The 14,814-nt window shown below is 40.2% G+C and overlaps 2 protein-coding genes across 5 annotated transcripts; both read right to left on the bottom strand.

Moving 5' to 3' along the window:
- Window positions 1-58: 58 nt before the first annotated feature.
- klhl40b (kelch-like family member 40b) lies at window positions 59-3,876 on the bottom strand. Its single transcript, XM_074621466.1, has 6 exons — window positions 2,497-3,876; window positions 1,670-1,830; window positions 1,485-1,592; window positions 1,172-1,357; window positions 650-799; window positions 59-424 (listed from the first exon to the last, which is right to left on the bottom strand). The coding sequence occupies exons 1-6, from the start codon at window positions 3,625-3,627 to the stop codon at window positions 313-315; spliced, it is 1,848 nt and encodes a 615-aa protein (XP_074477567.1). The 5' UTR covers window positions 3,628-3,876; the 3' UTR covers window positions 59-312.
- A 1,382-nt stretch (window positions 3,877-5,258) lies between these two features.
- hhatlb (hedgehog acyltransferase like, b) lies at window positions 5,259-14,711 on the bottom strand. 4 transcript variants are annotated; one of them, XM_074622250.1, is made up of 12 exons: window positions 14,112-14,711; window positions 12,336-12,473; window positions 9,786-9,853; window positions 9,592-9,705; window positions 8,548-8,742; window positions 8,252-8,461; window positions 7,739-7,910; window positions 7,447-7,591; window positions 7,321-7,356; window positions 6,432-6,633; window positions 6,217-6,358; window positions 5,259-5,789 (listed from the first exon to the last, which is right to left on the bottom strand). In XM_074622250.1, exons 2-12 carry the CDS (start codon window positions 12,439-12,441, stop codon window positions 5,563-5,565), a joined length of 1,617 nt encoding a protein of 538 aa, XP_074478351.1. In that variant the 5' UTR covers window positions 12,442-12,473; window positions 14,112-14,711; the 3' UTR covers window positions 5,259-5,562. The 4 variants fall into 4 exon arrangements, with proteins under 4 accessions (XP_074478351.1, XP_074478352.1, XP_074478353.1 ...); XM_074622251.1 differs by lacking the exons at window positions 12,336-12,473; window positions 14,112-14,711 and adding an exon at window positions 10,015-10,059; XM_074622252.1 differs by lacking the exons at window positions 9,592-9,705; window positions 9,786-9,853; window positions 12,336-12,473; window positions 14,112-14,711 and adding an exon at window positions 9,286-9,467.
- Window positions 14,712-14,814: the final 103 nt, after the last annotated feature.

Below are 14,814 nucleotides of genomic sequence, written 5' to 3'. Positions count from 1 at the left end.
TGAACTGTACTGAACTATGCTGCCATCTGTTGGGAAATGCACAACACATTTTCCATGATTGTCAAGGTGGTGTTAAATACTTACATTTTATTCCATTTCAGTGCAAAAAATGTCAACAGGCTACAGATTGTTTACAGTTTTACAATCTCTATCAGATTAAAATGACAGAAACACACATATATAAAAATGTCTTAAATCAAAAAAAAGAAAATTGTCCATGACATTAAGCCAGAAGAGCTGCTATAGCATATTGAACACAACTGTAAGCTGATTCTTAACGTCTCTATGTAAGATGTCACTGTGCACAGATTTCTACATCTTGGTGAGGCGCAGGGTGTTGAGGCGGACCCCCAGAACAGTGGCTCCTGAAGCGTACTGGATCTCTCTGAGGATCCCAGTCCACTTCCTGTCCGTCTCATTAAACCTGAGGAGGTGAACAGACTCTGGTCATGAAAGGTAAAACACCGACACACACTGAAAAAATAGGGTTGTTTGTATAAATCATAAATAACAATATACACTTCCTGTTTTACTTTCTGTTGACATGTGGTCCATTGTGACAAAGGGCAACATTATCTAATCATAGCTAAAATGAAAGTACCATGAGCGCTATGGTTGAATGAATGAATGAATGTGTGTTCTGACCCACCTCCAGATGTCGTTCATCTCTTTGGGAACGATCTCCTCGCTGTCCTCCAAAGGCATCATGGCAAATCCTGATACAGCGTACAGCACGCCGGCCAAAGACACCAGGTTCAGAGAGCTACGCTCCTGAGGAAACACTTCGAAGTCTGACCACCTGGAAAATGTAAACACACACACACACACACACACACACACACACACACACACACACACACACACACAGTTCAATAAGGTGCAATACACTTCAAGAAGGCTCAGGTCGATTAGGAAATTTATATTTTTATATTCTAAATTTGAATTTAAGTTTTTTTCCACACAAAAAAAACAGCTTTAAAATTAAGTTAGTAATGTGAAAATGTGACGAACAACAAATGAACTGCAGTTTAATTCACTGAAAGAAATATAAAAATGCAGTAACCCAGTAAATCAAACTGTATCTCACACAATGTGTGAAGTGCACGTTCAAAAGGAATTGTAATTGTAATTTGACTTCACGCTCTGAGCAGTTATCACACGCCAAGCTCACTTGTTTGTAGCGATGTCGTACACCTCCACACTGTCTGTCAGCCCGGTGTCGGTGACTCCTGTCGCTACATATATTTTGTCATTATGAACGGTGGCTCCGCATAAAGAGCGTGCGACCTTCATGGGTGCGAGCTCCTTCCATTCAAACCTCCTGGCGTCGTATGCACACATCTTCTTCAGACAGCTCCTTTTCACAAGAGAGACAAGAACATCTTTATATGACTTTTATTAAGAAAAATATTCCATGTGTTGCTGGATTAAAGAAGCCGTCACTCTTGTAACAGATGGATATTAAGATCCCACTCAATACTCACTTGTCGTCTCCCTTTCCTCCAATCACATAAACAACATCATTGTGGGATATCGTTGAATGTCCGTAGACCGGGTAAGGAAGTGGCTCTGATTCGCCCCATTTAAAAGATCTGTAAAGGTGTAAAAGGATTCAGTCCTGAGAACAGCAGTCTAATAGTCTAAATGATTCACATTAACTTGTACTCACTGTCTGTCATAGACCAGAACTGCGTCCAGCGTGTGCTCCTTCTCCTTCAGCTCCCTCCCTCCCAAAACAAAGATGGAGTTCTCGGCCTCGCCCAGCCCAAACAGGAAGCGGGGAGACGGGAGGGGAGGCATCCCCAGCCAATCGGCAGTTGCCGGGTCGTACTGAGGTCACAGGAAGTCAAACATTTGTGAATGAGGTTTTGTTTACCTGAAGTATAGACAAGAGTGTAGAAGCAAAGAGACAAAACTCCTATGTTTTTTTGACAACAGCCGCTGCCGCCATTTTGGACTGAAAACGCTTATTTTATTCATAATATTTTATTGTTCAACTCAGGCCATTTCGGTCGAATATGACAATAGAATAGAAATACTTTTTTGTTTTACTTTTGTAAGACGTTTTACTGGTAGTAGCTTTCAGTCCGAAATGGCAGAAGCCTAAATTTGCTGCTTGGCGCTTATGTTGCAATGGGAACGAGCAATTGACTTTCACTTTTTGGCAATATACTGTACGGTCTTTGCACAAACACTGCAGGTAGATGTACTCAGGTTAAACCCCATAACATCTAATGTCCCCCTTTTTATTTCCCCTTATGTAGCTACATGTATAAAGCATCTTTATCCACCTTCATTGAAGCTATATGATATTCACATTGAGTGAGATATTCAAACTCAAAACTCCATGATTTGTTTGGCTGCACCATTTCAACAAACCAGATCTAAGTTAAGTTCTAAGTCTACGAGGGGTCATATTAGGTGTTGCATCACATTTAACTTTTTAGCAATAGAGGTAAAATATACTTTCCTTTCTCTCAAAACTTTATTCCCTACCTGTAGGAAATAGGAGCACAGCGGATCTTCTTTGTTCTGTTCGTCATAGAATAATCCTCCTGCCACAAAGATCTGGTTCTCCTTGGTGACCAGGCTGTTGTGGTTCTTGGGAATCTGCGTGGAAAGCGATGCTACGAAGCAGTCGTTCCCTGTCGGGTCGTAGGCCACGGCGCCCGCCTCGTTCACCATCAGTATCAAGTTCCTGACAAACATGCCAAATCGCAGGGTATCATTCAGGATGCCTGGGAGAAGACCTTCTTCTTCTTCCTCTCCATCTTTCTCCTCACTCTCCCCATCTTTCTCTGCTCCTCCCTCCTCCTTCTTAATTTTTTTAACCTCCGGCATTTTCCCGGCGTGAGCGTCCCTGATCAGCTGGAGTTTCTCCTGCAGCTCGGGATTAAAGCAGATCAGTTTGTGTTTCTCCACTTTCTCCTTCAGGTATTCCTCGTTGACCAGACGCAAACGAACGCAATCCAGCAAACCCGACAGATCTTTCTCTCTGCTCTCAGTGTCCCGGGACATCCAGTTCATCAGAGCCTCGAACACCGCCTCCTCTGTCTCTACGTTCAGGTTGTCGTTCGCTAATATGGCCGCCAACTCATTGGGGAGCAGCTGGAGGAACTCCTCGTCTCTGGAGATGAGCTGGAAGCGCTCGCATGCGAAGTTTCGGGCAGAGATGGCCAGCCTGGGGCAGTCCAGCATGAGGCCGAGTCTGAAGACAGCAAGGCAGTTGCTGAGGCTCAGGCGCTTTTGTAGGAAAGACACACATACGGTGAAGATTGAAGGGATCTGGTAGATGTTAGCCACCGCAAAGATGTCCTGGACGTTCTGCTCCGTCACGTTGATTTTGGAGGTGTACAGGTACTTGAGGATCAGCCCCATGACGCCCGGCTCCACGTCCTCCAGGACGATCTCTCTCTTTTTGCTCTCCTCCAGGTCAGAAAGGAAGATGGAGCGGAAGTAGGAGCTGCAGGCGCACAGGACCAGTCGGTGGCAGGGGAACTCCTTGTCTTTGATCTTCAGCGTGCAGTCTATCAGCTTGTCGTTCTCCAGCAGCTCGAACAGGCCGTCCTGGAGCAGCGTCTGCTGGTACATCCTGGGTTCGTCCATGGGGTTTATCGGCAGGGCCATCGTTCCTGGAAGGAGGGAGTTTGAAGAGCCTTTCAGGGGCTTCAAATCAAACAAAAGTGGACCTTCTTTATAGCAGAGTTTTAGTTTGTAGCCTGGAAAGAGGACTCAGAGGCACAGTCAGTCTGCTATTAGCAGCTGAACCCAGGGACGGCCCACACCCTCAGCTGTCCTGACCCTTCAACTGAGCTCCAACTGGAAGGTTATTTATAGTCCGGCTGCTCGGTGTGGAGCTATGGGCTTCTTTCTAGAACATGAAATGCAATATCCACGCTTCAATCCCCTCTCCCACCTCCAAACCCCACCTCTACCCACTCCCCAGGAACATCCACCCACTCCCAGACAGCTGACACATTGCTTCATGGGAAATACGTCCACCCTGAGTCATGGTGGATCTGGAGTACATGAGGGTGCCCCCTGGGGTCTCTGTGACTGAGTCACTATAGCAACAGTGTCACTCTGTCAATTTGTTATATTACTACATTTACATGATATTCACATTGACAACTATTGAAACTACTGTTTTTAAAGGTTTTTTATTTAAGTTGTATAATTTTATTCTATTTTATTGTTATTTTATTAAACACTTATTTTTTGTATTTAAGTTGTATAATTTTATTCTATTTTACTTCTACATGTAGTTTTTACTTCACACGGTTTTAATTCTATTACTGTTATTATAGCTTTTAATTCTATTTTATTACATTTTTATCATTTTAATGTCTTGCGTACATCGGTCTCAAATTATCAAATTGTTAAATTGCTGAATTGTTTTGTTGTTTTGAATTAGTTCGGTCTTTTTTCAGCTTGTCAGTCCTCTGTGAAGCACTTTGAACTGCACTTATCTCTATGAAAGGTGCTACACAAATAAAGTTTGACTTATATTGTAACTTTATTGTGTTGGTGAAATTCTATATTTTAATATTGTCAACAAATCCCATTAAAAAATTAAAATCAACAATGAATTGTTGCTACTAACAATTATTTTCTGTGTATCCAAAGCCTGATATATCTTATTCCTTTGTGCCATAGACCTCCATTGTTGTCCAAAAACTGTTAAACATATAAATGAGGGGACATATTTCTTCTTTACCATGAACATGGGCACTATAGTTTATTTTGTTTATGTTATAAATCCCACATACACCATTCTGCAGCCACAAATACTCACCAGCACACCAATTGTGAATTCATCCGCGGCTTAAAATAGTCCCCAACAAAGACACAATTTACTTCTGTTCTAGGATGTTTTGCTAAGAACTACAGAGCCAGACTGTTGTAGGGAATTATTATTTCATCAAAAATGACTAGATATTTATTACAATGTTTTGTAGATGTGTTTTTACAATACATGTTTATATATAAGACATTTTAGACGTACAGTAGTCGGACTATCACATGTTCAGGTCCAGTGATTCACCACAGGTGTGACCAGAGTTAAAAGTGTTTCCAGTGTGGAGGCATCAAACAGGGATAAAGCTGCCAACTGCTGATGTAACGCTACAGAAATACTTCCCAACCCTGATGACAAGATTCAACACTGACTCACCCACTGGAAAAAAGATGCCCTTCTTCTCTCATTCGTATTCAAACAGCTCCGTCAGAAAGGAAACTCTCCATAAACACACAAAACATTTGAACAAATCTTTACCGTTTATTTTTTTGCATTGATGACAAAAGTTTCAGAAAAATGAAATTTAGTTTGTGACATCACTACGGTGTTGGTACATTTATTGCTACTCATTTTCAGTTAAATATCTTTCATCAAGCTCTATTTTTTTTCCCCTTTAAAACACAGTTAAATGGTGGTAAACTTATTTACAGTTAAAGCTGTTTTCTACACCAGCAGGAACCGAGCATCCATTCACAATTCACGGTTTAACATCTGGACTGGCGATAATACTCTTGGCTGTATACATCCTAGTGAACATAAAATATCTACTCTGCTTTTTCCTTGCTGGGATCTGCGACCGGTTGAGCAGCGGTGGGTGCAGCTGCAGCGCCGGGCGGGCTGGTGGTGGCGGCGGCGACGGCGGCGTTTGGAGGGGGAGCAGGAGGAAGAGGATCGGGATCATCGATGAGGGCCTGCCTCCTCTCTCTCTCCTTGATCACTTGAATCAGGCAGTAGGTCACAAACATGACGATGATGGTGGTTATAGGGAAGCCTGGGAAAGTAGAAAAACTTGTTAAATAGGAGCCATTAGGCTCATTTTCAGGTGTATACTTGCAGTTTGGGTTAGTCTGCTCTGATTGGTCAACCGAACCAAACTCTTCGGACTCTGCTCCAGCTCCGCTCTTAACTAGTTTTGTTTGAGGATGTGTCAAACTAGCCGCTCGGCAGGTATTATGCAAATGTGTTACTTGGTGACATCACCACGTTACAGAAGAAAAGGAGGGATTTCAATCAAGGCGTTTCAGGCAGTTCAGGAGCAGTGTTTCCGTGGGGAAAAGTCACTCCCTTTGGCGTGGACTTTGTTACTTTGCAGTCCTTTTATATGCACAAAAAAAAACTATATAACACACTAAACGAAAATGAAAAAGCACAAAAGCATAATCGGTCCTCTTTAATAGAGTTGATCAAAAATGTTTCACCTTTGAGAAGCAGCCGCTTGGCGACCAACTTGGCAAAGTCCAAACTGTTCAAGGCCAGGATGTTGTACAACACGATGGTCCAGAAGTTCAAAGTATTGAAGACGGCTCTGATCCGGCGGGACGTTGCTCCCGTCATCTCCATCTGTAAATAAGACATTATTAATAATACACAAAAAGCATGTATCTAAGTGAAATGTAAACCTCAGCTAACAAACCTCAAGCGAAGCAAAAGGCTCCATGGAGAAGACTTTGGCGGTCCACAGCTCAAAGTTGAGGCCGAAACAGTTGAAGAAAGCCCAGAGCAGCGCCACCTCGCAGGGTCCCAGCCAGAGGATGGTGACGCCGTAGGTGCACAGAGTCGCCACCAGCTCATCCACCACATTCTCATGTTTCCCACCCAGGTAATTGTACACATACCTATGGATAAGCACCCGATTTGACTGTTATCAGGCCATTACATCACCATAAGCACTATAGATGTGAGTCATTAGGGCCCTACGACGCCTACTACATTGTAAAATTGAAAGCTAAACATGTTCTAACACGTTTTGAACTGCATGAAATGTTACGTTTTGAAGACAAACGAAACAGCTTCTTTAGATTTAGGCAACAAAACTACACCTTCTTTTGGTTTGGGCAACAAAAACATCATATTTTGGCTTAAAATAACTACATTTCAAAAGTGAAAGTGAAACTTAATGCTTGTGAACACAGACAACTAAACGTTGTTGGTTTCACATGGGATACAAATCCCAGCCTATGGGTGAAAAATGTATCCCATCCATCGCCCCTAACCTCCACCTCATATGGAGTTTCATGCTGTCTATACTACAGCACCTGACTTCCGCTTCTGCTCCTGTCATAATTAATACGGTCGCTGGAGGTCGCTGTTGTGTTCTTTTATACCTTCTCTCTGTGATCTACCATGTGAATAGATGATAAAAACTAATATTGTGTGTAGTAGGCCCCTATTGACCCACATATATGGTGTTTATAGCGACTGATATCAGCTATTTAATGGCCTGATAACTAATCAGCTGGGATAATGGACAGCAAGATTAATTTGTCAATATTAGTAAGACTAATTCAATTTATTGATCTCACTTGCACAGCCACTCGTTGATCCCTCTGTCAAAATGTCTATGAAAGGAGTAAAAAAAAAAAACAGGTTTAGTTTCACAGATTTGTATCCTGAGTAGAATCAGCCAAAGCTGTGTAAACTCAACTCACGTTTCAGCGAACATGTAGAGCATCGTGATGCATTTTGGTGGCTTGGGAGGGTCCAGATGATCCAGTCTGGACACTGTGTTGATGACTCCAAACATGACGGCTGCTTTCACCCAGTCATACACCAGGTTGAAGTAAGCTAGGCCCACTGGAAAACAATGCAACTGCATTAGCAGTCAAAGTTTTATTGTCACACACCGAGAACAAAGAAGTGTGCTCCACTGTTTTCACTGTTTTCAGTCAATGCTGTGGCATTGACTGAAAACATTAAGTATTTCGGGGAGGAGGCACAGACCTAGAGCCCAGTCGGAGGCGTGCTTCAGCAGCTTCAGGTCGGTGGGGATGGTGAGGATGTACATGAAGTGGAAGAGGACGTCCACTACGATGATGACTCCCAGGTGAATCAGGCCCTGCTGACTGATGTTCCACATCTCCCACTCTTTCCTGGTCAGGTCAGACTTGTTGGCCTGCAGAGGGCAGCAGACACACGTCACAAAGTCACAGACCTCCACAATGCTATACGGCTAAATAAGGCATCCTCTGTGACAAAACCCACAATATGAGTTTGTGTGTTTGCTTTCGTTTTTATTGCCATGTCTTGTGTGTCTAAGTGGGCATGACCTCTTGATGAGGTTTACCTTGAACAACTGGCCTCTTTGCACTTTATACCCCGATGGAGACAGTTTGAGTTGAAACTGGTTGGTTGTCCATGCTTTGATAAAGGATTTGAGCGCCTCGGATGCTTATCAGACTGACAACCTACACAATGGACTTCAATTCAAAGTAAGCTATTTCTAATTTAACTTACTTGAACATAAAACTTGTCAAAGGTCATGATGGGCCCAAAATAGAAGAAGGGGAGGTAGAAGTTGTACTTGAGCAGCTCCAGAATGTTGTAGTTTCCATCTTTCCTGTCGCAGTTCTCCAGAGCAAAGCTCATACAGCGCATGATCGTGAACCCACAACCTCCATAGAAGAGAACATGACGCAGCTCAAAGTCACCCTCCACGAAGCCTGACTGTATGGAGGAGAAAATAAAACAGGAAACCATTAATATGCATACATGTTGTGATGTTAAACTTCTGTTAAGTGGCAGCGATTTACCTGCCAGGACACGAAGGGTTGACACTTGAATGTGGCGAGAGTACAAAAGCCGGTGACGAAGCACAGCCAGCGTATCTTCACTAAAGAGATGCTGTAGAGGAGGATACAGTGGGACAGGATGAGGGTGATGTAGGTCCAGCCCATACTGGTCCACACGGCCAGCAGCCCGTACACCATGTACACCAGGGACCTGTACTGTGGGACAGACATGTAGGGTCACCACCACTAAGTACAGTTACTCAAGTACTGTACTTAAATTCAAATTGAAGGAACTTCTATACTTGAGTATTTCCATTTTATGCTACTTTACACTTGTATGTTACTAAATCTCAGAGGTTAATATTGTTACTTTAGACTTTTTCATTCGATTCCTGTTCAGTGAAAACCACCTATCTCCAAATTTGGGGATTTTTAATGTGAGTTTTTCCGATAAACTGAAAAATTAAGTGTTCCTTTATGGGTTGAGAAACGTCTCCTATGATAAATAAACTAAAAAATAAGCATAAGCTGCAGATAATAACATCTCTTTACAGTCAATTGATTACTAAGAAACACTTCTTTACTGCCAATACTGAAAATTTCCAGCAACTAAAATAATAAAATCTACACTTAAGGATAGACTTTCATCATGAGGATCTGCAGTGTTGTTAACCAAACCAAACTAAATATAGATCTACATCTCATTAGTTGTCTCTTTCATTCTTTATCTACAGCCATCCCTCCATCTCTCTCTCTCACTCAGTCATTTTCTCTCCACCTGGTCCCGTTCATCATCTACTGTTCAGCTAATGATATAAAAAGCGACTGTGCAATGTTGTAAAAATAAATTGTGACAAAGAGGATGTTCAAATGTCACCAAGTATTCATAATAACACAACACAGCGAGAGATAAACCTCAGTGTCTCTTCCACCTCATTTCACAGTGGCTCAATGTTTTTGCTCGGATCATTAAACCTGAGTCCTTTACATCCTTTATTCTCCAATCAGTTAATCAATCAGTTAATCAATCAGTTAATCAATCAGTTAATCAGTCAGTAGAAGCACCTGTGGAGCCAACATGGAGCAGATCTTAGCGAACAGCACATGACCACACAGAGCGAACAGGATGTGTTCTCTGAAGGTGGAAAACCACATCATCCACTCGAAATCAGCCGTATCCTGTAAATCAATGGGGGAAAAAAAGACAAATTAGAAACATTTTACATCAAAGTCTTGATAAACTATGAATGTTATCTCACCATTTTCCTCCCAAAGTAGTACCATCCTGGCTTCACGCTGGTTTTGAACGTCTTTCTGTTTACACCGGCTGAAAATGGGAAATAAATGTAAAGAAAAATACAAAGAAATGATCAAATTTGAAGAAACGTAGCTGAGCATATGAGTATAAATTTACATTTTCTTTATTAAAATTGTCTTGTCATTGAATGCAGATGTGAAACTTTTGTTACAAGTGACAGTGAAACTTACAATAAATGCAGAGGCAACACAGGACCTATTTTCTTCTTGTGCTCTCTGTGGTATTAATACTGACACCTGATCTCTTCTGCGTCGTCGGCATAGCTTTAACTCTTCACCCTCACACAGTGACTCTGCCCTTCTACTGTATGTACACTGTACATTGTGTTGTCTGTATGTGACTGCACACAGCTAAACTCATGCCTCAGCATCAGGTTCATAGTCCAGACTCATTTTTCAGATTAACAAATGCACTGATTTCTTTACAAATATAAGATTTGAGAAGTTCATACATGATTTTGTGTTTGCACATCTGCATGATAATATGTGTGTAAATGTGGAAACTAATTTATAAGTTATTGTCTTTGTTTTTGAGCAGCCTTTCTCATTCGATTTCACTCACATAGACTTTTGTTGCACTTGTCTACTTTTGGAAAAGTTACAGTTAACATAATCATTTACTGTAAGTTTGCTCTGCTGCAAAAACTTACCAAGTATATAACAATAGTATTACTAGTTAAAGTAATACATATAACTCTTAATATAAGACCCAATCACCTAACAAGTTACATTTCAGTGAGATATAGGGACTTATTTTGCATCTTGAATATGTTGTTAAGTGAAAAAATACTACTTTTGAGCATATTATGACACACAACACTTCCTAGTGTAATATAGCTCAGAATGAGTTTTCCCAGCTAATTCCAAGATCTCTTTTTATCTTGAAAGGCCTAAATATTAAATCTTATTTCAAGAAATTTTGGAAATCTTGTTCCACTGGCCGATTTTTTACTTATTACAAGCAAAAACACCTTGTATTCATTTTTTTTTTTTTTTTTTTTACTTTTTTTTTAAGTAGTTTTTTTATACATATATATCCGTATGTGACCTTTATTTTTTTGTTTCATAATTTGTCACATCTAAAATGTGACGCATTGCATTGTGAAACTATGATGTTTGTTCCATTGTTATTTTACACTGTAGACATTTGTCACAGTAGGAAAAGCACAGCTGCAAAAACATAATAACATCAATGATGGCTAAATTCAAGTTAGCTGCTTCAGTTAATTGAGCATGCTGACTCACCGTCACACTGTCAGGGCTAACTCGTTAATGTTATTAGTAACACCTGTGATTTTCCTACTATATAAAAAGTCAAAATGTCTGCTGTGAAAAGGCCTATTGTGCTACATTATATAGAGCCTAAATATACAGTATAGAGAGCATACATTTCACTCTCAGAATTTGTGCACTCGAATAAAATGGTGGATATTAAATGTAATGAATTATCAAAATACAGCAGTTGCAGATGAATTAACTATTCAATTAAGCATGGCATCTCCATCACGCTAGTTTTGTTGCACCTGTTAGAGAAGAACAATTTACTGATTCATCATCTCCTTTAGTACATACTGTAGACTTTTATATTATTACATGGAGTTTGGTGATATAACATCAACTTGAGAAGAGGTCTAATCAGCCAGAATCATTGAAAACACCTGTGTGAGTGTGCAGGGCTCTGCAGCCTGTTTGTTGCACAGACCTAAAGTCCATTTACTCCTATTAAAGATTTTGCGTCAGAAATATATAGTTTGAATTTCTAAAAAGGCCCAGTCAGTTCCTAAAACAACTGTGTTTTTATAGTTCTTGGACAACAATGGATACACAGAAATGACTTGTTAGTACAGTAGGATCAAGTCATTGTTGGTTTTGGTCTTTTCTTGGATTTATTGACAATACGAAAAGATAATACTAGGGGTGCAAGAAAATATCAATACACTTGAGTATCACTATATTATGTCAGCGATTCTCAAAAACACTGTATTGAATTTTTTTTCCATGCAAAGATTCGTGGCAGACAGTGGCTCAGATTGCACAAAAGTAGTGCTATTATGTCTGATGTTACAGGGATTATGATAAATGCAAATGCAGATCTAACTGTTCTGATTTCATTGAAAAAAGTAAACTTTTTTACTCAGTTTTTATGCATATGGTGGTGTTCTGACAGTTTTCCTAAAATTAGATTTTAAAAAATTGCAATATATCGCCTTGTTTACAGTATCGCAATATATCGCAATATATTGAATTGTAACCCCTGGATCATGATACGTATCGTATCGCCAGATTCTTGCCAATACACAACCCTATTCAACACAGATGACTGTGTGCATGTCAGATGGTATCAGAGTCATTAGCAGATTATTAACTGTACTTGATAAACAGGATATTCTTGTACTCTTTCCACCTGTGTGTGTGTGTGTGTGTGTGTGTGTGTGTGTGTGTGTGTGTGCGTGCGTGCGTGCGTGCGTGCGTGTGCGCGCTCTCATACTCACAACTGGACACGTCAAAGATCCAGCTGGAGGCCCAGAACATGGCCAGACAAAGCACCGTGTTGTAGAAATAGATCTCATATTTGGGAAGTGCAGATTTGATCCCCATGGCAACGCAGACAGGAAGAGCTCAGGAGGCTCCTGAACACACCGACACCAAGACCTGTCAACACTTAATCTGTAAAACCAAAACAGGTTTTGTTTATGAAATGACAACGAATGGCATCACAGTACAGCGCGTCTGGGCTCCCCGCATCGCCCTCATCACTTATGTACAACAGGAGCGGACACGTTATTGTATAAAACTAAAAACCAAAGTGCCACTTCAGTGTTTGTATGAGAGACATCTCTTCCAACTGTAACTAATAATAGACTTCTCAGCTTGTCAGTCATTCTTGATTTAGGTCACTGTCACATGTGAAGTACTGTATTCGCCCTGATATAATATTATTAGAGGTGGAGAGTGACAAAATACTTTGACATCTTGTGGTATTGTAAGTACTGCACAAGAGGAACTTTCCTTTCTGTGACACTTTATACTTTTACTCCACGATACCTCAGAGGGAGATTTAGCATTTTTACTGTACTTTACTGTAATTTGCATGCACTTACTGTAATTAGGCCTTGTGCCAACGGTGGAAGAAGTATTCATGATTCTTTACTTACTTAAGTAAAAGTATCAATACCAAACTGTAAAAATACCCCTTTAAAAGTAAAAGTCCTCGCTTAAAATTGTACTGAAGTAAAAGTACAGAAGTATTAGCAACAAAGTAAGTATCAAAAGTCAAAGTACTCATTACGTAGAATAGCCCCTGTCAGTGTTTTTTTTATTATATAACATTGGGTAATTTTATTGATGCTTTAGCATGTAAGCAATACTTTATCGTGTTGGGTACTTTATTATATAACAATGCATCACATTTTATAAACTAAAGTAACTAAAGCTGTAAAAGAAATGTAGTTGAGTAAAAGTATAATGTTTTCCCTGTGAAAGTAGAAGTATAAAGTAGAAGAAAATCTAAGTTCTCAAGTGAAGAACAAGTACCTCTGAAGTGTACTTGGACAGTACAGTACTTGAGTGAGTGTACTTTCCAGGTCGTCTGCCTTGTACTGAGCCATCTACAACATCATTGTACAACATATCAATAACTTAACACTGGTAAGGGAACCATTTATACAGAGCTTTGTTTTAATAAAGATATTATCAGTAAAGGATTTGTACACTTCTGCTACTTCCTCAAATGCACATGCCAAATATAAATATAATTATCCATATAACAATACAGCTGCATGCTTTATTCTGATGTCTCTTCTGTAAAATAAGAAGCAGTTCTCTTTTACATTCGAGAGATATCAGAGTACTGTAGAATGATGCAATATTGTCTCTGTGAAATGATTGTTTTAAGTCCTAAAAGTCACTATCAATTGGGAATTTAAAGTTGCTTGTGATTATCAGGTAAAAAGAACAGTGGAGGGCAAAAGGGGAAAGTTGATAAACTCAGAGACACCAACAGTAGTCTACAGCTGCCTGCTATTTTTAACCCAAAAACTTCTCTGCAATGAAGTTATTAATTTGTTCTTTTGCATCACAACAATTGTTTATAATGCGGAAAATATATTCAAAATTGTATTGTAAGTCTACACATAATAGCACCTGCACATCTTTTTTAAAACTCTATTAAAATCTCTGCCTGTTTTCTCTTCACAATGCCTGCTGTTGAAATGCCACACGGTCACGCACTTCAGTTTGTCCTCCGCAGCACCTGTTGTGATACTGACCTTGAATGCAGCAGTGGCCCGAAGGAGTTGCTATAAAAACACTTAACAACTTTTTTTCCAATTTGTTCAACAGGGGGAAAAAATGCAGATTAAAATCTCATATTACAAAAAAGATAAATGCATGTAATAAAATGTAAACTGTTGCATGTACTCAGGGTGGGCTGCAGGTCCCTCTGACTCCCTGAGAGGGAGCTGCCACTGGTTAAAGGTGAAATGATGTATTTATACTTTGACCACTGACACAGAGGGGGCGGACCATGAGGACTGCTAACACACTGTAAGCCACCACATTAGGAGGGTATTACTTTTATCTTGTTTTAACCTCAACCTAAACCCACTTACTGCAGCTATAGTAGCTCTATCATGTGCAGAATAGTGTCTTCATTGTGATAAATCACATTTAGCATCATTATATGCAAAAGAGCATGAATTACCATGAATATGTATTTGTTACATTTGCTTATGTGTGCTTTTGTTTTTGTAGGATTACAAATTAAAAGCCCTCCTGTCTCGTTTCTCTAGCTGCTGTAACATATTCCCGGTTGCCGGATCTGTTTCGGGAGGGTCAAAGCCTGCTGCAATGTTTGAGCCGTAGCCAAACGTCCATGCCTTTTGTGAAACATTACGCAGTGCCGTCTAGTGACAGCAACACAAAATACAATGCAGTGAGATGCAGTGGTGTCACTACAGCTGGAAACATGAA

Source organism: Sebastes fasciatus, chromosome 21 (assembly GCF_043250625.1).
Source record: "Sebastes fasciatus isolate fSebFas1 chromosome 21, fSebFas1.pri, whole genome shotgun sequence".
Taxonomy (NCBI): domain Eukaryota; kingdom Metazoa; phylum Chordata; class Actinopteri; order Perciformes; family Sebastidae; genus Sebastes; species Sebastes fasciatus.
The sequence above is the reverse complement of the archived record's forward strand: the minus strand, read 5'-3'. Positions and strand labels throughout refer to the sequence as shown.

Bases quoted from the DNA above. Each gene is read 5' to 3' on its own strand.
- klhl40b (XM_074621466.1), bottom strand. From the start codon at position 3,627: ATGGCCCTGCCGATAAACCCCATGGACGAACCCAGGATGTACCAGCAG. The intron at 1,593-1,669 runs GTGAGTACAAGT...ACACCTTTACAG, and splicing joins GTTCTGGTCTATGACAGACA to ATCTTTTAAATGGGGCGAAT. The intron at 425-649 runs GTGGGTCAGAAC...TCACCTCCTCAG, and splicing joins GAGATGAACGACATCTGGAG to GTTTAATGAGACGGACAGGA.
- hhatlb (XM_074622250.1), bottom strand. From the start codon at position 12,441: ATGGGGATCAAATCTGCACTTCCCAAATATGAGATCTATTTCTACAAC. The intron at 8,743-9,591 runs GTGCTTCTACTG...TCTGTCCCACAG, and splicing joins GCTCCATGTTGGCTCCACAG to TACAGGTCCCTGGTGTACAT. The intron at 8,462-8,547 runs GTAAATCGCTGC...TCCTCCATACAG, and splicing joins AACCCTTCGTGTCCTGGCAG to TCAGGCTTCGTGGAGGGTGA.